This window comes from Hakea prostrata, chromosome 5 (genome assembly GCF_041222555.1).
Source record: "Hakea prostrata isolate BN-2017 chromosome 5, UWA_Hpros_2, whole genome shotgun sequence".
Lineage (NCBI taxonomy): Eukaryota > Viridiplantae > Streptophyta > Magnoliopsida > Proteales > Proteaceae > Hakea > Hakea prostrata.
In genome coordinates, this window is record NC_142604.1 from 5165038 (window position 1) to 5189830 (window position 24793).

Below are 24793 nucleotides of genomic sequence, written 5' to 3' on the forward strand. Positions count from 1 at the left end.
AAAATGTAAAATATTTGTAAAGAAAAGAATTCTAGCTCAGACTTGATTAGATCTGATGTTTCATATTTCAAGTATAGTCATCTCAGTCCAGATCCTCTATTTATATAGGGATGAAATTTTCAACTCAAATAGTTGGATTCTTGAAATGCATTAAATCTCAAAGCAAAATATATTTTTTGTAATAACTTAATAAAATACAACCTAATATCATTAATCTGCATTTTAACTAATTACATTCAGGAGGTATTTCAATAATTACATTTGTACCTCAACCATTTTATTTGGGTGATGTGATTAGTGACCATTAATCACTGTTTGGTTAGTTGGTACTAACTTTGATTGCAGCTGTACTTGCTTGAGAATGAAGATTTTGTAAATTTTCTGGCATTATTAGTTGAATCTTGCATGTGAGATGACACCTAATTTTTTTAACAATCCAATTATGTAGGGTTTTAGGTAATAAATTAGGAGGAGTTTTTTAGTTTATGTTTTGGTTTTGAATCTCGAAATAAAAAAGCATCAACCGAATCGGTTTTCATGCCGGCATCGATCTATCAAATAAAAATTGAACTTTCGATCTTTGTGCTTTTAAAACATTAAGTGAGGTGTCAGTGCTTTAAGGCCTCCATTTTGAAGTGCCCGTGCAATCTGCTCTAACAAAAATCGGGCATTTTGGATTTCACCTTTAAATAAGTAAAATTTATTCAAATTAAGAATGGTTAAATAGATGAGAATAATAATTGATGAAAAGGAGAGGTTAGATGAAACGTAATTATATGCAAATGTCACAATCTTAATGCACTAGAGGATGAGCTCACCCTCGTGGCCGGCCCCTGCAATTAAGCTACATAGCCGTATAGCTGAGGTGGAGTTATAATTATTATTTTTTTAATAATAAAAAATTGAGAAGCTCATCAAGATTCTATTAAATGTTCCACTGGTACCAAAATTTGGTACTCTCCCTATTAATCCATTGTTAAGAATAATTAACAGGATTATGTGATTGACTGTTTCTGGAAAAATAAAATCCCAAAAAGAGTTTTGTGACAAAGAGAAATGAACAAAAACAAGGTAACAAGCATGAGGATCAAGGCCATCAGCTTTGATCCATAAAACAATAGATTACTCTAGGGGTGTCAATTTGTAGTTTGAACTGTTTAAAATCAAACCACACCGGCCCGTAATAGATTGAATCGGTCCGAACCAAACTTTAATGGGTTGTGTTTGGGTTGAGGGTGGTAGAGCCCGCATCAACTCGAAACCAAACTGCAACTCATTATAGCATATTTTACAACCCGTTTTGTAATTTTACATTAAATAGTATTTGAATCATTATATTACCATTAGGTTGTTGGCATAAACAACTAAAAAAATTAAGCATGAATTCAAATATCAAATAGTCATTCTACTACTTAATATCTAGGTTCTTGATTTCTATAGGATTGATGGATTTTTTTAATGGAAATTGATCAAGAGTAACTTTGCTTTCCATTTAATTTTAGCTTTTGTTGTAAGATGCTCAATTATTTTTTCTTATTCTTTTTCTTGCACATCATAAACCGTTAATCAACCCGAATCTAAACCGTTAGCGTTAGTTAGCCTGAACCCAAGCTGCACCAAATCGAAACCTGGCTCGAAACCGTTAGGCCAGCCCCAAATTGCCCTAAACCGCACCGTTGACACCCCTAGATTACTCCATGTTAATCACAACTGAAACGTTGGAGAAGTCAAATTCAGATCCTTTTGTTAGGGTTTAAGGTTTAAGCACAATGTTGTTTAAAGCATATACTTTGAGTATATAGTTTGAATTATTCAAACTGTTGCTTCTAGTTAATATTTATAGAACAACACTAGGTTCTACGATTAATTGAACTCTCTTATAAGGCTCATTACATCGTTAGATCATAACTAATTAGAAGGCTTGCATGTATTAAAACATAAGTTGAGTATAACTCAAATACCTCAATAATCTCTTCATATATTCTATATATGGCTCTAGCATTGGTCTAAAAAATGAAATGTTCAAACTCAATACAAAATCTTTCCTAACTCACCATAAAGGATAGTCTCTAATTAAGTCAAATTGAATGCTTTAAAGAAAAACTTGAGTTTTAAAACAAATTTAAATCTAATCTAATTAGAAGCTCTTCTTAGAACTAAATTACTTATTATTCTCACAAAAAAACAAATACAATAGTTCGTTGTAACCTCAAATTATTTTATTCATTAAGTAAATCATTCTCATCTAAATCCATATTTATCACTTTGATTGATTTTACTTGTTAAATAAATCTTTTCCACTAAGCTTAGGATTATATTTACTCTTCAATTTTTGCCATTCCTTGCATTTATACTAAATATGAATTTCATAATCTATGAATTCAGTCATTTGCATATGTATGTTGTTTAACTAAAAGAATTTAATATAATCCACATGATGATTGAAAAATCATTTACATTATTATCAAGTTTCTATACAAAAACAAGACTTAAATGATTTATTTTACAAATAACTATTTCATATTCTATTTAGAATGCTATAGTTATCGTGTCCAACATAATTATTGATTATATCATCAAATTTGGAATGACAAATTTATCAATTATAAAAGACATATCATCAGATGTGGAATGATGTAATTTTCATATTCCTTGTTTGGAATAATAAAGTAATCAAGCTTTATACAGAAGTTAGCACACCATTAATGTGGAATGACTTTACAAAACTTTATACTTCACAATCCTACTAAAATTTTGAAATATGTAAATTATCATGAATGCTAACTATGACTAGATGAAATTTGATCAATTAAGAAAGATGTTTCATAGGGGCCAATTGAAAGTCTTAGGACCTCCCTCTTAATGTATTATAAAAGACATATGAAGAGATTACATGCATCTATTAAAATTTAGAGTCAAAGAAACTTTCAAACTTTGCTCATGATGAATTTAATCATTTGCATATGTATGTAACTCTTTTTTGGTGAAGAAGCAAATTTATTGAATTGAACCAAAAGGGGTATGCATTAGTGACGCCTTTGTGGCTCCAGCGCAAGCATTGGCCCTGTCAACATAGCCCCACTAGAGGCTTAGTATAATCCACAGAAGTCGTTATTGATGTCCAGAGTTGAAGAGCACACAGCTGCTCAATGTAAAAAATAGAAGAGTAGAGAGGATTCAAACTTGGGACATAGAAACTACCAAACAACTTAGGAGTGAGCTTGGGATCATTAGACCATTACCTTTGGTGGAATATGTATGTAGTCCAACCAAAAGAAATTATTACAATTCACATGATAACTAAAAAATCATTTGCATTTTGATCAAGTTTCTATAGAAGAACAAAATTTAAATGATTTATTTTACAAAGAATCATTTCTTGTTCTATTTGGAATAGTTATTATATCTAACATAATTATCGATTATATCATCAAATTTGGAATATCAAATCTTTTTATAGAAGATATATCATCATATATGGAATGATACAAAGATAACAATAACTTTGTTGAAATATATCAACAATTTTTATATTTCTTGTTTGAAATAATAAGATAATCAAACTTCATACAGAAGTTGTCACAACATTAATGTGGAATGACTTCACAAAACTTTTATACTTCACAGTTCCACTAAATTATCTGGAATATGTAAATTGTCATGAATACTAACCATGGCTAAACGAAATTCGAACAATTAAGAAAAATGTTTATAGAGGGCCAATTGAAAGTCTAAGGACCTCCCTTGTTTTGTTTTTTTTGGTCAACTAGGACCTCCCTCTTAATGTATGATAAGAGACATATGAAGAGAGTACAGACATCTAAACTGAGTCGAAGAAACTTTCAAACTTTGCTCGTGATGAAGGTTAATAAAATGTCTCCTTTTCGACTGCAATCGAACAAAAGAAGAAAAAGTGTATAATCCAAACAACTACAACTTTTGGTGAATCAAATAAATGATCCATTGTTGGATTCTACTGCAATGGCTGAGGACCATTTAATACTGTTGCTGGCATTTGTAGAACCCTTTTAAGTCCCAAGTCCCACACCAGGGATTGCCATTCAATTTCATGCCAACTAGCAACTGCAGCTACATTTTTAGGTGAGAGTACTGGTTGTTAATAATTAATTACAGTTTTATGGTTGCATTTAAAACCTTAATAATTTCTTTTATCTTTATTAATAGGCTTTAAGGAACTGATAAGATTAATTGAAGTAGTTTCGTACCTGCTTTTTAAAGGAAGAAAATTAAATGTCACAGCTGAGTGTTCAATTAGACTAACCATTTCACTAAGCCACGAAACCATCTTGCTTAATCTGTAATCATCTTAGTAAAGAAAACAAAGAAATTTGACTTTATCACTTGTAGCGTACACTACAATCTCTACGGCGACATTTCGTATTAAGCGAAAAACCAAAACACACTTCCCCATAACTTCAAATTTACAAAAGCCACCCTCATCTGATGGGTTCTTAAAAGTTTCAATTTTACTTTTTTGGGTCACCCTTTAAGTCTCTATTTAAGTTTCCGAACTCTGGAACCTGAAGTATTGGTTGATCTCCTTTCCTCTTTCATCATTTTCTAATCTTCAGCCATGGAAGAAGAGGCAAAAGTCAAGAGAGAGGGAGGTTTTGGGGAAGAAGATGAGGAGAAGAGGGCAAGAAGCTTTAGGTATGAAGACTACAGCAACAGAAGAGTGTTCTTGAGGAGCTATCCTCTTCACTGGGCTGAAGATCAAGTCGATGATGATGACGATGAGACCCTTTCGACTAAAGGGATGCTTGATGTTTCAAAGAGAGGGAAGATAACTGCAATTAGACAAAGAGTCCTTTATGTACTTCGATGGAGTGAAGGGAAGGTTTTGATCTTGAAGAAGTTCAAGGACAAGGTTTCTTTTTATCTCTTTTCTTGTCACCCATTTGGATTGAAGCCCTCTAACTCTCTGATTTCAATGTAAACCCATAATTTTTCTGCTTTTCCCCTTATGTTCAGTTTTTTTTTTTTGGTAGCTGGTTTCAACTCTGAAGATGTTGAAGGAATATGAATTAAAATTTCTTCCTCTGCTCCTCAGTAAATAACTTTTCCATAGTTCCATGTACTTAGCTTTCCAGACATTTTATGGGTTGAATTATTTTCTTAAATAATTTATAGTTTGTTTGGAGCTCTGTTACATCAAACATGGCTGATGGGTTGGATTTCGTTCTGTGTTGATTTGTTCTTTCTCTTTGAACTTCCTTCCTTCTCTTCCTCCCAACCCCCTCAGCCCCTCTCTTTTTTCCTTATTTTTCTGAAAAATGTTCGATCATTCGCTTTATAGGAATTTGTATCAGAATTGCAGGGTTGCTGATTTTCCTGAGATGAACAGACAATGTTTATACATTTTCTAGAAAAAGGTAATCAGATTAAATTATTAAAAAATTGATTTTGGACCATGGAGAAACGTAGAAAGCAGAAACATTCGGTGTGAAAGTGGAAAACTCTGCATTGGTGTATGGTTGGCATTCACTAATCTAATGCTAAAACCATTTTTAAACCCTTCAGATATACAAACTCAAGTACTCATGTCATGGCCATCTTTTGTTTAGCATTTTCAAAGTAAGGTGTAACTGCTAAAAGCCCAAAATATTGTTGCATCGGTGTCCCCATTTCATTAAACAAAAGCTTCAGTCACATTCTTTTCCACGTCCCTCCCATTTAGTGATAAGGGATGAGACAAGAGCACATGAAAATTTCTGAGTATTTAATCAATTTAATAAAACTATAAACGCATGGTCTGTCATGGAAAAGATGAGTTGATCCAAACTACATATGGTCAGCATTTTAGCAGCCCCAAGTCCCATGTTGTGGGAATAATATGAATGATCTTCAACAATGCCTCAATACCTTCAGAGGATTCATGGGTTTCACTCCATTTATGATGTCCTCAGTCGTCACTCTTCACTGCTTGTTACATATATTTTGGGGGAATCATACGTAAATTTGTTCCCCCTGAAATTACTGTGAATTGTGTGTGTGGGTGGGTGGCGTGTCTATCCAAAGGTTCTAAACCTTCTTAAAAAAAGTTCTGTTTTTGGTTAAAGTTCAACATGCCATGGTGTTGTGAAAATTTGTTATAACTATCAGCAATAGTTAAAAACTATCAAACCTGGCAACTTGATATTTTATTGATGAATCTTATCAAGTTACTGAGACATGTAACATACGTTTCTTGTAAGAAAAACATGTAACTGAGACCAAGTTAAAATTGAAACATGATACCAGTCAGTATCGACCCAAGGTTTCATTTCGGTTATTTGCAAAGTTGTAATCTCTTTCTGAATCGGATGTGCCGTGCTTCAGTTCGATCGTCCATTTCGCAAAAGTTTGTTTCAACACTTGACCGTTAACATCAAAATCTCTGTCGAGATCGAAATTGCGATCGTAAGCTGCAGATGCTGTGCATTAATTATGCAGCACCCAAACAACAACCGATACAAATAATGTGTGCATTAATTACGCACCAAGCAACAACCAAATTCAAATAATGTGTCTGTGATGGATTTCAGCTGCTGCCCAGAAATTCAAAATCTAAGGGGCTCTGTTTTTCTGGGCTTGCATTTAATAACTGCAGCCCGGTAAGTTGTATTCAAACTTGTCTTTGGACAAAGGAGGAGACGTAAAAATCCAGAACTCCTCTGCAGAGATTAACTTTCTTAGATTCCCTATCTGTTTGAACCCTTTCTTTATATTTTTCCTTCTTTTTCCTTTTTCTTTTGTTTGAACAATAAAAGTCTAGGACTACAAGCGGGAGATTTATATCCTATACTCAAAGGGCTGCAGCTGCCAAGAATGACCAATGAGAGATTAAAAACTGTGAAACAGATGACTTAGATTAGTATTCCACCTGATCAGAAGTGAATTAAAAAGTCCATCTTATATAAATCTCCCTATGGGGAGGAATGAATATTCTGTCTTGCTTCCACTGTTGTGAGTTGTAACTTGTAAGTCATATTGAATGAGTTTGAGATTATTTTCTGCAATCTCGAAGAGGGGATTTGGAAGCATCATTGGACAATTAGAGCTGACAAAACAGATCTGTTCCATTCAATGATTCAAATGGATGGCTAAATAGCCAGCATTTGTGCCTTTTTTGGGGGGTCAATATTTGTTAGAGTAAGTTATTGACTTTGGCAACCCAAACAAAAATAGTCAAATAGCTGGTTATGATCACTGGCATTTTTTAAAAAAATTTAACAATGGATACTGACTGTGGATAAAAATTCAATGTAAAATGATGTAGTTTTCTTTCTCCTATGGAAGTCGAATATTCTTATCTATAGCAACAGTAGTAAGAGGTTGTTTATGAGTTTTTCTTTTCTCCCTCTGAAAGAGATTTTATCTGTGAGATCAGAGTTCCTAAAACAAAGTCATTATCATGGACAATTCGGTTTCGTTAGGTGTAACCACTATTTGTGGTGAAAGTGAGACCCTGATTATATCAAATTTGTTCTCTTTTGTAGAATAAAAGGGTGTCTTACTAACGGGGTTGGTCCAAGTGGTAAGCAACGTGGTTCGCTTAAGCAAGGTTCTGGTATCGAATCCTTGTGGATGTAAAAAATCCCCGCTGGGAGACTCACCACCACAGCCAAGTGTGCGACGCGGATCGAACCACCGGTTTATAAACCGGGGTTGAAAAAAAAAAAAAAAAAAAAGAAAGAAGGAGAAAGAAAGAAGAAGAAAGGTGTCTTATAATTCCAAAACATACAACGATGTCGTTTTGTTTTCTCCTACTTAGTCCAGATCATATACATGGCATAGAACGCCCATTGGTAGGGTCATGGATTTCGTCTTGTAAATTTATAAAATATTAAATCTTTGAATATAAAATAAGAAAATCATATTTATAACTAAACCCCGAAATTTTAATTGGCATCCATTGTATTTTGTACATGTGGCGAATCTCCATTGTTGGTTGTGGTAGGGTCATGGGTTTCGTTTTGTATATTTGTAAAATATTAAATTCTTAGAATATAAAATAAGAAAATCATATTTATAACTAAACCCTCCCCCCAATTTTAATTGGCATTGATTGTAAGTGTAATATATAAATCCAATGAGATCTTAAGTTCAAATTTCAATCTCTCCATCTCTCCATCTCCTCCCCACCCCACTTTCCCTCAAACCCCCAGGCTTGTAGATCCCCAGTCTGCGGTTGGTTCAACCCCTATGCCTGACTTTCTACTTTGATTACATGCATCTCTATGTCCGGTTTGTGCCTAGTCAAGATCAACTAGCTGACATCCTAACTAAAGGATTACCAAGACCATAGGTGTGCAACAACGTCATTGGAAACAATGCCTTCTTCTGAAACTTCAATGCAACTACCTCTATGTTTCTTCCCCTCTACTGATATCTTTATTGTCTGTCAAGTTGGAATGAGGTAACTACCTAGTTTGGACGTGTGGAAAGCTCCTATAGCTGACCGGATAAAGTGCAATATAGATGCTTCTCTCAAAAGAAAGGAGAATTATATGTAGGTAGGGGGTGTTTTGCGGGATCAAGAGGGGTTGTTCAAGGGAGGTTTTGCAATGAAGTTTCCTTTGTGTTTCAGTCCTTGAAGCAGAATTAATAGCGATCATTGAAGACCTTAGGTTGGCTTGGAGTTTAGGGTTTTGTCAGATTCAACTTGAATCTGATTCTTAGGAAGTTGTTGCTCTCCTTGACCCTTGCAGGCATGCGCAAGGGAGTATTGTTTGCCTTTTCAGGTGTTAATGGAAGGATGAGATTTGTTCACATTGGGAGAGAAGCAAACAAAGTCACTAATTGGATGTCTAGGATGCAACTTTGTTTCTCGGACCCATGGACATTTTTCCCGGATCCTCCAACTGGGTTAGAAGGAATTTTCATGGTGGATACTGGATAGAGAGTGTTGTTTAAGTTTTGTATTCTGTTTTTTCCTTTCGGTTGTTTAGCCCGTCTTTGTACCCAAAAAAAAAACCAAACCTAATCTGGAAATTAACAGCAGTTAATGCCATTGCTTCATATACATGACCTGATATGTTGTCAATGGCAGTGTTCCTCCTCTTCCTGCAACATTACCTTCTTCTTCAAGTTCTGCTACTGCATCAACAACTCCAGACCCAACTTACCTGCAATGGTGAAAGCAAGATCAAACCATCCTAAGTTGGATAATCTCCTCCCTTACCAAAAATTCACTCACTCATATTGTCTGTATGTCTGTGTCTTATGAAGCATGGTGCACTTTTGACCATACATATGCATCCCAGTCGTAGACCATGTCATATATGCGACTAAAATACCACTTCTTTCTGTTAGCTGTCATCTTCATAACGGTTTGTATAACGGCTGTATGAATTCTAACTTAGTAGGTTTTTTTTTATCTTGTCTTCATAATAGATTAGGTAACTCCTATTATTTGTGGAGCTGATCAGTGATCACTCCATCTCTTTGTCTGTATATTGTATCCTCTCCGTTAATGAAATTATGCAATTTCATATCCAATTATTCAATTCTAAGACTTCCAATGGAAGAAAGGCAACTCTTCAATGTCATAATATATTCAAAGGGTGAAGACTATAACCGATAATCTTGCAGCTGTAGCAAGTCCTGTTTCAGTTTCAGATGTGTTTCTGAACATTCTACACTAGCAATTGGAATTTATCAGAAATGGACTACCCATTTCCTTACTATTAACTCATTGATTCTTATCTTGTAATTCCCAAGTATCCTTAGACTGCTATGAGATTACTCTACTGTCTTGGATATAAACCTTTCAAACCTTATCTTAGTTTCTGAGCAAGGAGAATCCAAAATCGTCTGCCTTAGCTCAATTATGTTGCAGTGGGAGGATCTCTTCGAAATAGATGGAGTAGCGAGAGAGAGAGGAGAGGCCGTTGGTGAGGCACAGCATTCAGACCATTCACATACAAAGATATCTTCTGCAAATCCATGGGGTCCTCATTCACTTACAAAGAGTGATTCTGAACTTCCCTGGTTTTGCTTCTTGTTGCTTCTTTGATGGATGTACAAAAGCAAAGCAACATAAAACTCTTAAGCATTTTTATTTAATCTTATCTCCGGACTTTCCACCAAAATGTTCTTTCTTATCTCTATCACTATGAATCTAAACTTGATTCTTACTGTCTCTAGGTAGGAGTCTCCCAGTGAGAAATAATTATTTTTTTGGTGCAACCCCACTGAGAAATACAACCACATTGACTTCCAACAGAGTCTCCAGCTTTCCTGCTACCAAAGTAACAATATTGAATTTATCTGCATCCTTGTGTTAAATGTGCCAAACCTACTTGTTTTGAGAAAACAAAAATATTTGTATGCATCATTTTGACAAAAAATTAAATAACAAGTAAGAGAAAGAGTCCATCATCCTCAACTCCTCATTCAAAATCCTGCTCTAATAGCAAATACATTGCCATTCTTGAGAAAACAATAAATTTCAAACAAGATAAGAGTTTGGGTATTCTACCTGAGACTAGTAGAGGTTTATGCTTCTTTTATATTTCTCTATCACACTTTAGGAGAGGGTCTCATTAGAGCACTCTTCTGATTTTTCTTGTCAGAATTCAAAGGTGTGATTCCCTAGTGGAAAGGTATAAAGGAAGCACATACCTTTGCTCGTCAAGATAGAAGATCCGGATTCAACAAGACATGCCAATAATCTAATAGTCATATAATTTCACCACACTTCAAGATTAGGTGAGTTAACATACGAGAATTAACCATGGTTTTACGTAATTCATAATTTGACTTACCGACACATATTCACCTAATTAGTATTCTGAGATGAATCCCTCTCCTAAATGAGTAATAAAAGAATTTGAGGGAAGTATAGTCCTCTACCCTCACTGGTGGAGAATTCGGACTCCCACGATCATTGGATAGGTAAAAATGATTTTGTCAATGAGGGTAGAAGAGAATTCAGCTGAGTCTTCTACAAAATAAAGGGAGGATGTGAAATGGTTCCAAATGTTTGTGTACGGTTTGTGGTAGGTGATGCATTATTTAAAATACAAGTGAGAATTTTGTTGTAGCACAGTGGAAAAAGGGAGATGACAATTCGGTTACAAGTATGGAGCTTGAAGGTGTGAGAGATAGATTGCTTCTAAGGAGATTTTGGGGACGAATCAAACTTGCAAACCAACTCGAATTGCATGCCAGCAGTTCTAGCCCTTTAAGGCTTCCCAGCATATCTACATTGAATGTGTTATAGTCTAGTGCAAGAGTTTGTTAGGTTAAGTTGTGTCTTTAATTTTGTTCATTTTAGTTAGGTTCTTAGTACTTCTAATGTCTGAGTTGATTTCATGGCCAAGGGAGCTCGCTAGTCCCCATCAGGTGGAAATTTTCTCAGACGTGTGGACCGCATGTTCAGAGGGACTCGTGGTTGACACGATTCCGAGGCTCCGACCATTGCTTTTGCTTTTGACGCAGCAGTTTCGGAGTAATTTCCCAAAAGATCCGGGAAGGACGAAGAACATTTCCCTTGGCTCTGCAATATTGGCGCCAGGTTTCAAACTGTCGTTATTCAAGAAATTTCGGATCCTAAAATTAATCTATCCTTTCTGCTTCATCTTCTTCCTTTCACATTTTCCTCCTTGTTTCTGAAATGTCAAGAATACACGCAGCAGAGCTCAATTGAGGAAATTTTCTAGGGCTTTCTCTTTCCAATATTCGCCAAAAGAACTTCTCACGCGTATACGGCTATACGCGTTTGTAAACTCGACGTGATTAGACTGCCAATTCAGCATTCTTATTTATGTCTCCATTTAACTGACTCCGGTGAAAGAAATGTTCTATTTCGAACTACTGAAGCTACATTACATTAATTAAGCAAGCAGTTGAAGAGGAGGAAGAAGAAGAAGGAGAAGAAGAGTAGAAGAATAGAAGAAGCAGTGGAAGAAGGAAAATAAGAGATGGAGAGTTACCTGAAACACAATTTTGATGTAATGTCAAAGAACTCGCCCGATGAAGCACTTCAGCGATGGAGGAAGCTCTGTGGAGTTGTTAAGAATCCCAAACGGAGGTTCCGCTTCACTGCCAACCTCCCCAAACGTAACGAGGCAGAGGCCATGCGACGTACCAATCAGGTTTCTTTTTTTATCCGTTTTTTGGATTTAGCTGTGGCTCTTTATTTTCTGGTCTGATCAGGTCAAAATCGATGCTCTTGTCTGCTAAACTGAAAAGTCCTAATTTATAGCGAAAAGAAAGCAACAGATTCAACTGTCTCTCGGCTAACAGCCGCGAGTCTTTTAAATAACATAACCATTATTCAACATACATCGTAGTATAACTGTAGATAGGGGTTACTATTTTGAAGACATGGATCCATGTTAATCCCGTTTAAGGTGATTAGTACCAGGATGCTGCTTTGACTATTGCTTCACGCAGGCTTCTCTGTTTTTTCTTTGCTTAACCTCTTACCATCACAGCCTCTCGTCTTACATATTTCTTTTTCTACTTCATGTGGCTCCGTTTTCCTTCCTTCTACTTCTCTTGTTTCTGTTACTATCCTAGCCTAATACAGGTCCATGTAGTCAACCCGATCTTGTTGGGATCAGGTGTCGTCATACTGGTACTCTGAGAGACCAATGCTTAAGAGACAAGAAAGTTTTGGGATTCCAAAAACGTTGAACAGATAGATACTTTTGATAATTGATTTTGAAAAATAATTGTTGAAAATAAAACATTTAAAAATCGTTGATGAAAACTTTAACCTACTATTCTTGAAACTTAGAATGATTCTCTTAAAGTTCTCTCTTGTTGGATTACTTTGGGCCCTATTTTGTGCTATCTTTGTTGTTTCTACAGTTCTCACCTTTAACCACAACCCCCCCCCCCCCCCCAACTCTCTTCTTTTTTGGCTTGGGGAAGGGGTTGGTGGTAGGATGGGGATGTCCCCATCCTGAAAAGTTTTAAGTAGTTGCTAGTGTTTTATTTATTAGTTTCTGACTTTGATTATGACTCTGTTTTTAACATTCTAAATTATCATTTTATCAGTGAATTGGGTTTGTTCCTCTCTCTCCTTATTTTCTTCTTCTTCTCTTCTATCTTGGTGTTGCTTGCTAGTCCTCTGCCCTGTTACAAGTGAAAAAGAAAATTAATGTTAAGGAGTTTTGTTAGAATGTTATTTTGGAAAGAAAGAATATCAGAATCAAAGGTCTTATTGGTGGAAGGTATATGGAGATGAAGAAAGATCAGGGAACAGATTAAGCAATAAAATATTCTGGCGTGTATATGTAAGATTGCCTATTTGGTTACTTGAGTCTAGAGATTTGAAAAATCTATAGATTTCAAATTTATGGAGTCATGGTTCATAAAATTAACTATTTGGTTGGCCTGAATCTTTGAAATGGAATCTATAGATTCATCATGAAAAAATATCTATGGAGTCATGGTTCAAATATTCAACCCTTTTATAGTAGGGGTGAAATCCAGAGATTTCACCTCATACCCATAAATCTACAGATTCACGTTTTTAGTGTAAAAAGGTGAATCTCTAGATTTCATTAGTCTAGGGATTCACACAACCAAACGGAAGAAATCTCCCATTTATGAATCCAGAGATTTCAAATCTCTAGATTCATGTAACCAAACAGGCCCTTAATCATTCTCTATACTTGGTGGAATCATACCATTTTATACTTATAGCTCTAACATGGGGGAACAAAAATCATTACAAGATTTTCTTATATGGGTGTCTTGCTAAGAATAGTCTGGATATGCCTAGACTAGTTGGCAAATCTCAGGTGACCTTGCATTGTTTTTTGATTGATAGGCTTCTGTTTGTTCTTTTTTGCAGGAGAAATTGCGAGTCGCAGTTTTGGTGTCTAAGGCTGCACTTCAATTTATTCATGGTAAGATTAATCAGCAAGCATCAATATTTATTGTCTTTTGATTTGGTTTCTCTGTCTGAAATGCCTATTGAATGTTTTCAGGTATTGTGTACAGTGAGTATACTGCTCCTGAGGAAGTTAAGGCCGCTGGTTTTCAAATTTGTGCTGATGAGTTGGGATCCATTGTCGAAGGCCATGATGTGAAGAAGCTGAAAGTTCATGATGGAGTGGAGGGTATCGGAAGGAAACTCTCCACATCAACGGCAGATGGTCTTACAACTTCGGATGATTCACTTAACCGGAGGCAACGGATTTATGGGATCAACAAATTCACTGAAAGCGAAGCACGAAGTTTCTGGGTTTTTGTATGGGAAGCCCTTCAGGATATGACTCTTATGATCCTTGGTGCATGTGCCATTGTGTCCTTGCTTGTTGGCATAATAATGGAAGGATGGCCAAAGGGGGCACATGATGGCCTTGGAATTGTTGCAAGCATTCTGTTGGTTGTATTTGTCACTGCAACAAGTGACTATCGACAATCTCTGCAGTTCAAGGATTTGGACAAGGAGAAGAAGAAGATATCAATTCAAGTTACAAGGAATGGGTACAGGCAGAAGATTTCAATATATGATCTACTTCCTGGTGATCTTGTGCACCTGGCAATTGGTGACCAAGTCCCAGCAGATGGGCTTTTTGTCTCTGGTTTCTCTGTGTTGATAAACGAATCCAGTTTAACAGGAGAGAGTGAGCCTGTGGTTGTGAATGCTGAGAATCCTTTTCTGCTGTCTGGTACCAAGGTCCAAGATGGTTCATGCAAGATGCTGGTGACGACTGTGGGAATGAATACTCAATGGGGGAAATTGATGGCCACCCTTAGTGAAGGTGGAGATGATGAGACCCCATTACAGGTCAAACTGAATGGAGTGGCAACCATTATTGGGAAGATAGGCCTGTTCTTTGCAGTTGTAACTTTTGCTGTATTGGTGCAAAGCCTCTTCGGCCGCAAGCTACAAGACGGAACCCAATGGAGCTGGTCTGGAGATGATGCCTTAGAAATGTTGGAATACTTTGCCGTTGCAGTTACCATTGTTGTGGTTGCAGTACCTGAGGGGCTGCCTTTGGCTGTTACATTAAGCCTTGCCTTTGCAATGAAGAAGATGATGAATGACAAGGCACTTGTCCGTCATCTCGCAGCTTGTGAGACAATGGGATCTGCTACAACCATCTGTAGTGACAAGACTGGCACATTAACTACTAACCACATGACTGTTGTAAAAGCATGCATCTCTGGGAAAATCAAGGAAGTTAAGAGCTCTGAGGAGGCTGATAGCTTATGCTCTGGAGTCCCTGATTCTGCTGTCAAAATGCTTGTTCAATCAATTTTTAACAACACTGGGGGTGAAGTTGTGATTAACAAAGATGGCAAGCATGAGATTTTGGGAACACCAACTGAGACTGCTCTTTTGGAGTTTGGCTTGTCACTTGGCGGAGATTTTCAGGCAGAAAGGCAAAAATCCAAACTTGTTAAAGTTGAACCATTCAATTCTTCGAAGAAAAGAATGGGGGTAGTGCTGGAGCTTCCTGAAGGAGGTTTCCGTGCTCATTGTAAAGGTGCTTCCGAAATAATTCTTGCTGCTTGTGACAAGGTTATAGATGAAAATGGGGTGGTTGTACCCCTCAATGAAGAATCTGTTAAAGATCTCAATGATACAATTGAGCAGTTTGCCAGTGAAGCTCTGCGAACCCTATGTCTTGCTTATATGGAAATGGGAAACGAGTACTCTGAAAAGAATCCTATTCCAGTCACAGGGTTTACATGTATAGCAATTGTAGGTATCAAAGATCCAGTCCGGCCTGGAGTCAAGGAATCTGTTGCAATTTGTCGGTCAGCTGGTATCGTGGTGCGGATGGTTACTGGAGACAACATTAACACTGCAAAGGCTATTGCTAGGGAATGTGGGATTCTGACTGATGGGGGTTTAGCCATTGAAGGTCCTGAGTTTCGAGAAAAAAGCGTGGAGGAATTGCGTGATCTGATTCCAAGAATTCAGGTACTCCCAGTGTTTATTAGTCTACCTTAATCTGGCATCATTTGGATAACTTGGTTGAGGAATTTTGACTCTTACAAACTTTGGCTTTTTTCTGTACCTAGGTGATGGCTCGATCTTCACCTTTGGATAAGCATACCTTAGTGAAACATTTGCGCACTACACTTGATGAAGTAGTTGCTGTTACTGGTGATGGTACGAATGATGCTCCAGCACTTCATGAAGCAGATATTGGACTTGCAATGGGTATTGCTGGAACTGAGGTATACCCCACACTCAACTTTTTGTGGATAAAGATTCTTCAGATGCATTGAGTTATCCATTTCCATTCACATACTCTTTTGCTGTGACTCTTGTCTGGAAAACATATTCTGAAATGCGAAATACTTATTTGCATTTTCTTAGATCTTTTTCTTTATTTAGGAAAGCCAGAGATTGCTGACCCTTCCTGATTGGCTGTCAACAGGTTGAATTTGAAACGGTTTAACCTTGAGTACATCCAAATCTGGTCCAAGTTGATGATAAAATATATTTCTTAATAGGTCTATTTTAATAATTTGTTATTTATTATAATCGAAAAATATATCGTGGGACAATAATATACACTTCTTGAAAAAAGGAGGATGACAGTTAGATCAGCTGATAAAGTTTTAAACATTAATTTTCTAACATTTTTTGCTCTATTTGCAGGTGGCTAAAGAGAGTGCGGATGTTATCATTTTGGATGACAATTTCTCCACAATTGTCACAGTTGCTAAATGGGGACGATCTGTTTACATAAACATTCAAAAATTTGTTCAGTTCCAACTAACTGTTAATGTGGTTGCACTAATTGTTAATTTTTGTTCAGCTTGTCTGACTGGTAAAAAAAAAGATACTTTGTCCTTTTTATGTTGATTTCAAACATATAAATATGCATTATAAATAAATGTATATTTACACATTATTTGAGCTTAAAATTTCACTTTTTTTTCTGGTATTGGATGTTTCAGGAGATGCACCCCTCACAGCTGTTCAGCTTCTGTGGGTCAACATGATTATGGATACACTTGGAGCACTTGCACTTGCTACAGAGCCTCCTACTGATGACTTAATGAAAAGATCACCAGTTGGAAGGAAAGGCAATTTTATCAGCAATGTGATGTGGAGGAATATCTTCGGGCAATCTTTGTATCAGTTCATCATAATAGGGTGTCTTCAGACACAAGGGAAAGCATACTTTCAGCTTGAAGGACCTGAGGCTGATCTGATATTAAACACACTGATTTTTAACTCATTTGTCTTTTGTCAGGTAAGTTTAACACTCTTGGTTTTCTCCACACCATCTCTGTGTGCACAATTAGGTGGTGTTTTTTCGTACACTGGTCTTACACACAATGTGTTTGTCATTGCCTTCAAAAAGTGTGCATTATCTAATCTTTGGTTTATGCATACCTAGCAAACTTTTTCGAGTGGTGGCCCATGGATCGTGCATACTACTGAATCCCTGGGGCACATCTTGTTTGTGTTGTGCCTAAAATTTAAGCTAAATATATTTTGATGCTGAGACCATAATGAATATATGGCCCGATGTATCTCAGCTGCTTCATTCTATTGAAGCTTGGGTAATTGATGATCAGATGGATCGGGTAGACGACCCAGCAGAAACATGGATTCTACCTGAGTATTACCCCGGTTCATTCTCCATATCGGCCTGAGACCATAATGAACATATGGCCCGGGCGGATGGGACACTGTTTTCTGCATCACCATCATGCCATTCATGGAGCAAAATATTTGTCTATAATACACTTCCACTTGGTCTTTTCACTTAAAAGATAATCCCTGTGTCTTTTGCCCTCCACAATGGAAGCATAAATGTAGAATCTTTAGTAGATCAATTCTCCATTTGACCCTATCACTTGGCTCATTTTTGAAGGTGTTATGTTTTGTTAAAAATTGATCAAGTCTCATCTGTTTGAATTTTTTGAAAAATTTTCTAAAATGGTGAACCCAAAGCCAAAGACTTCTACACAAGCAGAGTCTGGGGTTTCCTAACCAGTATTACCCTGACAATTTTTGCTGAAATGTGAAAATTCTCTAGTATATAAATTATAGTCTTTACAGCTTTCAGCAGTCATAACTTGAAATGCTGAACTTATGAAAAAAAAATTTCTTATTTCAATCAGAGGACTATTTAATTGATTTTATTTTTTCAGGAAAATTTTAATCTAAGCTTCTTCTTTTTTTCATTTTTTCATTTTGCAGGCTTTCAATGAGATAAGCTCTAGGGAAATGGAGAAGATAAATGTATTCAAAGGCATACTGGACAACTATGTGTTTGTGTTGGTACTTGCTATCACCGTTCTCTTTCAAGTCATAATCATTGAGCTCCTTGGTACATTTGCAAACACATTCCCCCTCACCTTAACACAGTGGTTCATAAGTGTTTTCATTGGGTTCCTCGGAATGCCTATTGCTGCTGCCGTTAAGATGATCCCTGTGTGATCGAGTTGATATGCATACGAGATGACCATCAGAAGGTGCATAATTTTTTTCCCTTTCTCTTTTGATGAAAGGCTAGGTATATAACCAATACACTGGAGATTAGCACCCTATGGATTTGTCTCTCTCTTCCCACCTTTAATGACTAGTGAGTGATTTCAAATAGAAGAAAGAGTGAACACATAAAGCTGCTAGCTTACAATATATGACTAGCATATCATCCCTGTTCTACTCTCCCCCTTTATTAGGTTCAGAGGCTTCCACGTAAATGAGTTTCAAGTTCTTCTGCAACAGTCCTTGTTTTCTGTAAAGATGGGTGGATCCCCTCAACAGTATATTCTTTTGTTCTTGGTGACTCATGCTAAAGAACCCTCCATTGTTTCACGACTTTGTTGATATTTTGCAAATGCATCTTGGTGTAATCTGAATAGTCCGAAGCCTCTTTTTATTCCCCGTTCTCTTCTTCCAAAAGTTTTGTAAGCCAGTATTATTAAAGCATTTCTTAAATAAAATTTTGATAGACTTATAACCATTGTCATTTTTAAGAATGAGTGATTTGAGTATATAAAATCCAAAATACTGTGATTTATCTTTACTTTTTACCCTTTTGCGGAAACCCTATTAATTGAAGAGAAAAAAAAAGTAAAAAATGAATTATAAATGTAAAGTGTAAACACATCAGTATAGGGGTAAGTTTGACATTTCATTTCATTGGGAAAAATTAACGGTAGGGTCCTCATTGTTAGGTGTTCTAGGGATGATGAGGTATATCACCATAATGTTACGAAATATTATTATCATATTTATGCTGCCATTCTACATCATGGCATTGGAAAAGTGTGATAGATACAGTGATTCCAACACGAGTCATGATCACCACCAATGTGTTAGGAAGCCATCCACAACTTCCATTCAATTTATGATAATTGGTTCGTTGGTTCAACCTAAAATTGATAGACTGTCATTGCAGGTTGGTAGAGTGTCAAGATCCATACTCCCATTAGTAAAGAGGTCATGGGTTTGACCCTTGTGGACGACAAAGCTCCCTCTAAGGATGTAATAACAAGATCAGACCATTACTTACACAATGAAGAAAACCAAAAGGCCAAAGATTACTAGGAATTTTTCATTCTTTTTCTAACACATTTCAAACTAGTGCTGATCATTAGTACAAAATTAATTAATAATAAATTAAATCAATCCAAAATAAAAAAGAAATAATGTCTTATCAGTTGGTGTTGAGATTGATCCAAAGCATACTAAATCGGTTCAATCATAGAATATAATGTTAAGAATGGATGGACAATCACGGAAAACACAAGCAAAAAGCTCATCAAAATTTAATGGTACGATAATACTGTCTACATCCACCCGAGAGAGAGATTTTACCATTTCTTATAAACTTCACTACTCTCACATGTTATAAAGTATTATCCTTTTGTTGGCACCTAATAGATGGGTTAACCCTTATAAATTATTTTGTAAGAAAATTTAAAACCCTAATTCCGGTCATTACAAATACAGTAAAATTATAATTATATCACCCGAAAAATACAAGACACTCAAACCCAACGCATAATTGTGTTGGATTATGGAATTAACCCGGGCTGCGATGGGAATTGAGAGCAGATTTGACTAGGACCTTGGTGTGAGGAGTGGAGACAGGCTCCGATGATCAAGCGAGATTTCGGTCGAGATGGAAATTTCGACCTTTTAATTTCAATGGTCAAGATTTTGATTCAACGAACGAAACTGACTCATTTGACGGTTTTGCATTTACTCGATCCAGTGGATAAAAATGATTCGCTTAACTAAAATGCGTAAATGCGCAAGACTGAAGCAAGGTCTGTCGAAGGTCTGGCTTCGACGACTTTTGCAGCCAAAGTCAAGAAACCTTTTCTTAGGGCAGACAAAGATGGCAGCAGGTGAAGAGAAACGTACAAGGCTCAGATACTATCTGGAGCAAACCAGCTAATCTGAGTACGAACCCTCAGACGAGATGGTCAGGAGATCCCCACTTTTAGGCTGTATTCTGTTTCTCTGTTTTAAACTTTTAATCTCAGTTTTAATATCGAAGAAAGGAAGACCAGCAATGTTACCAGGGTCATTTGGGCCTTGAGAGAGAAACAAAAGCAGAAACGGACACCAAAAAAGATATGTAAATCCAATTACCCAATCCTGAATTCTTACACTTTAATTGACCAAAAAAATATTCTAACACTTTACATGTCAATAATACATTCTTAGTTTTCAAAAGAGAACTTCAGAATAAACATGACAAGAAAAGAATCCCATTCTGACTGGTCAATATCGTGATAAAGTCCCATCCTTTCATGTCCTCTTCCAAATACTGGCTCTGCTCTGCTTTGAACCCACCATGGGGAGAGAGAGAGACAGAGAGGGTTCTTGGAAATGGTTAAGTTCTTTCATGCTATGACGCACGGGCTACACCATAAGCCTTTGAGCAGTGTCACTAATCAAGCCACCTACCGTTTCTAGAGGCGCTACACTGTAAAGCCTACAGGTTCTAATAAAAAGAAGAATGAATTGTGTCACCAATCAAGCCACCCACTTCCAACAGAGCCCAATTAATTGATGGGTTCTCACTTTTTTTTCTTTTTCTTTTATGGTAGAGATGCGTTCTAAGTAAATCATCCAAATAGGTAGCTTAAGATCATTCAAATGGAACACAGATAGAGGAAAATTATAGGATTTGCTTAATCATATGAACCGCAAAGAAACTCCCATTTGTATCTTGATACATAAAAACAATGCTTTGGGCTTCTAAACGGAACACAGGCTTAATCAACAATGGAAAAGCAGGGGTCTCAAAAAACAAATTCTATCAGAATCATCTTCTACAATTTTCTTTTTCTTTTTCTTTTTCCTTTTAATGCCCAATAAGCTACACAGATATATCAAATCACACAATAGATTCTTCTTTCTACTCTTTTTCTTTACTTTCAAGCTTTTCAAAGGGCATTAGAAGAGTAGCAAGTAGCTACCCAACCTCTCAGAAAAATTAAAAAGTATGGTTACAAGATCTAGATAAATATTCCTTGTCAAAAATAAAGAAACAAAGAAAAATACAAAAAAATGAATAGTGGTTAGCAGCATGTTCATGAATGAACACAATATTCAGAAAATGAATATAAACAAACAGTCTTCCATAGCTTTGGACGTCTCTTGGCTTCTCCTTCTTCAGTCCTCTTCCTGGCTTGTGGTCCTGAGTCAGCTTTCCACAGTAGCCAAAAAATTTTCATTTGTTTATTCCCTTTCTTTGCTTTCTCTGGATCAGACTTTGTATACTGGAAATGGAATCCTCAATTAACTCCAAATCATATTCACGAAATGGGTTAACACTTAACACAGACATCAGGCCATTCATCTCATTGAAATTCAGCAAACCCAACTAAATCCAAAGTGTTGGTATCAAATGTTGCATTCCTCTACAGAAGATCTTTCTCATTAGACATGCCACCAGAATTCTGGCTACAGTCATCAAATCTAAGCCTTCTCCTCTTTAGTTGGGTAAAGGAAGAATCAGCAGAGGGAAAGGAAGAATTATCAACAACATTGATAGAGCTTGAATAGGATGGAGAGAGATGGGGAGATATTATGAACTTGGGTATCTTAAGTTTCCTCAACTCTGATTCCTGAATTAGATTATAGCAGGAATATACATGGTCCTGGAAGAAGAAAAAGAACACACATCAAAACTCTCAGCTCTTTCTCCATTTTGTTTTTCAAACACTGAAACTAATGAAAAAATGAGAAAAATTCTGGAACAGGACTCACATTTTGAAGAAAACCACATGAAGACAAAACACTCATCTTGAATTCCATGGTTTTTCTTGTCAAGCTCTGATTTGTTGCAGCCAAGACCGCTGCAGCAGCAATAACTGATGGCCGATGATCTATTAAGCTCATCTCTGTGCCCCAGAAAGAAAAATCAATCAGATAACTAAATTACAGAAATAACGACATCAACAAGCATAAATCCATAAAGAAATCAAACCTGCATTGTTCAAGATTACCTTTTGTTATAGTTAAGATAATAAACATAAACCCACAACGAAATCAAACTTGCCCTGTTCAAGATTACCTCTCATAATGCCCAAGATAAGTTCGACAGTTTTAGAAACTAAATCTCTCGGTTGACGGTCACCGGAGAACTTGGTGATGAAGTAACGGATATAAGTGAAGGGAGTGATTAATCCCATCCTCCACTCTAACGTATTCAAAACCAGAAGCTCCATTCTCTGAATCACACTGGGTTTGAAATTAAATTCCTCCACAGGAAACTCTGATAACGCAGGTACTCTGTATTCCTCCATCTTTGCTGCTAGACTCAAACACGCCACCGATAGTAATGAAATTGCCCATGGTTTCCCAATCTATTGTCAACAAATAAAATAAATTAGCCCCTTTTTTCCACCTTTACTTCTAGAATAAACAGAGACAGAATTACTTACTTCAAGGGTTTGTTTGGAAAGAAAACGATCAAAATAAGTGATGGATAGAAAAGCTGTTTGGAAGCTGAAGCCGAAGAACGCCCGGGTCTGATAACAAACACAAAACAGAAACTTGTAAACCTGAATGAGAATACTCTGTAAACAGAAAAACAAGTTCCATGCGAAAAAAGAAGAAGAAGAATGAAACTGACCTTGAGAATCCACAGAATAGCATCCAAACGAGAGCTTTTCAACCAGTTATCGAGTACAATCGGACAACAGGATTCATGGGTTTTATATACAAGACTGTTCTCTCTCCTGATCAGCATTTCAATATATTCTTTATCGTTTTCAGAAAACATATAGTTGTTCTGATCGAAGGAGTCTTCATCTACCTTCCCATCTCCCAGAAAAGTTTCATTTTCTCTGCAGAGAAGACTAGAGAGAGAAAATTGACAATCAGAGTCTCCCATTCTTGTTTTCCCTTCCCTTTCTCTCCTTCGAGTCTTCTACCACTTCCCCTTTGTAACAAACGCTGAAACGCAGAAACCCTGCTTCTTCGTCAATCAATAAATGTTGAAAACGCCATAGACAATTTAGATGGAGAAAATCTGGGTTTTGGTCGAGAATACAAAAGGTAGGGGACGGTTTTAGTTTTGCCAAATTTCGCGGATGTGATAATGCAGCAAAGTGGAGATGTTTCCCCAGCAGTTACACTGTTGGTCACCAAGGAACAAAAGCTCCTGTTCCAAACTCTCCATTGCATCTGGGGGCTATAATCTAAGACTCCAGTAGCCCAGTGACTCTGGCTCAGACTGTTTTATCGGAAAGGAAAAGTGGGTGAGAAGCGTGAGACTTACCGTGTTTGGCATTTTCTCGGGCATGAAACTGGAATGGTATATCGTAGAGGTATGGGACTTTGTTTGGGTGTTGTGTAACCTTCTTTGCCTATGGTTAAAGATCGAAACTTGTGGTTAAGACAAAATTTTGATCAAGACAAAATTTTGATCACTTGTTTTGTAATTAAACTTTATTTTAAAAAAAATCATTCATACAAAACGAGGCTGAACGAACAGTCGAGATTTCGTCTCAACCATAAGCTTTGATCTGGACTATAGGCTGTACAGTATTGTGGTAGCTGAAGAATTCTAAGAGGCATCGCTTTCTTCACACTTCTTCATCACATAATAGAAAGGAGTCATCTTATAATTTTTTGTGTGTGTGTGTGTAAAAACCTCTATCTTTGAGAGGTAGAAGATTCAAACATGTTTTAATTGGCCTATTTTCTCTAGGTAAGTAAAATATAGAGTTTCTTACATGTGGGTCCTTTCAGTGGACCATAAACTAATATTGGGTCCCTTTAATACAATTTATTATGTATGGATCCGAAATACACTAACACCGTTAGTCGCCATTAAGTATATTTAAATTTCAAATATGAAAAGACTGAAGTGCTCCTCAATTTATTTAATACATTGTGTTAATATATAAGTTTAAAAAAAGATAATTGGTCATTATTGATTATATGGTTAAAAATATATATACATCCAAAAAAAGGGAAAAAAATATAATGACACAATGTATTAAATAACTTGAGGGGCATTTTAGTCCTTCCATATCTGAATTTTGAATATACTTAACGGTGTTAGTTTGGTTAGAACTCACACGTAATATATTGTATTAAGGAAACCAACAGTAGTTTGTAGTCCACTAAGAATTTTAAAATACATATGAAACGTGAAAGCAAAATTAAAAGGAAACAATAAGGGAAGGGGCATATAGACTTCCTACAAAAGAGCTCTCAAGTACTCTTTAAATCAATCTTGATGGGTAATCCTTTACCTTTTCTTGTAGAACCATCTTTATTGCTTCTAGAAATTTTTTTTTTTTTTTTAGGTAAAGGACTTTACTTTATAACCCAGAAAGAAAATAATTTCCTGCCATTTTAATTGATACGCTT

At 36.4% G+C, this 24793-nt stretch overlaps 2 protein-coding genes across 2 annotated transcripts; one reads left to right on the top strand and one right to left on the bottom strand.

The window, feature by feature from the left end:
- Nucleotides 1-11140: 11140 nt before the first annotated feature.
- LOC149014596 (calcium-transporting ATPase 2, plasma membrane-type-like) lies at nt 11141-18763 on the top strand. The gene is made up of 7 exons (XM_089155235.1): nt 11141-12101; nt 13814-13868; nt 13950-15898; nt 16000-16158; nt 16586-16757; nt 16888-17186; nt 18143-18763. The coding sequence occupies exons 1-7, from the start codon at nt 11928-11930 to the stop codon at nt 18380-18382; spliced, it is 3048 nt and encodes a 1015-aa protein (XP_089011361.1). The 5' UTR covers nt 11141-11927; the 3' UTR covers nt 18383-18763.
- A 2520-nt stretch (nt 18764-21283) lies between these two features.
- Nucleotides 21284-23706, bottom strand: LOC149014597 (cyclin-D5-1-like). The gene is made up of 5 exons (XM_089155866.1): nt 23046-23706; nt 22855-22941; nt 22485-22776; nt 22178-22311; nt 21284-22068 (listed from the first exon to the last, which is right to left on the bottom strand). The coding sequence occupies exons 1-5, from the start codon at nt 23304-23306 to the stop codon at nt 21829-21831; spliced, it is 1014 nt and encodes a 337-aa protein (XP_089011992.1). The 5' UTR covers nt 23307-23706; the 3' UTR covers nt 21284-21828.
- Between the last annotated feature and the right edge of the window lie 1087 nt (nt 23707-24793).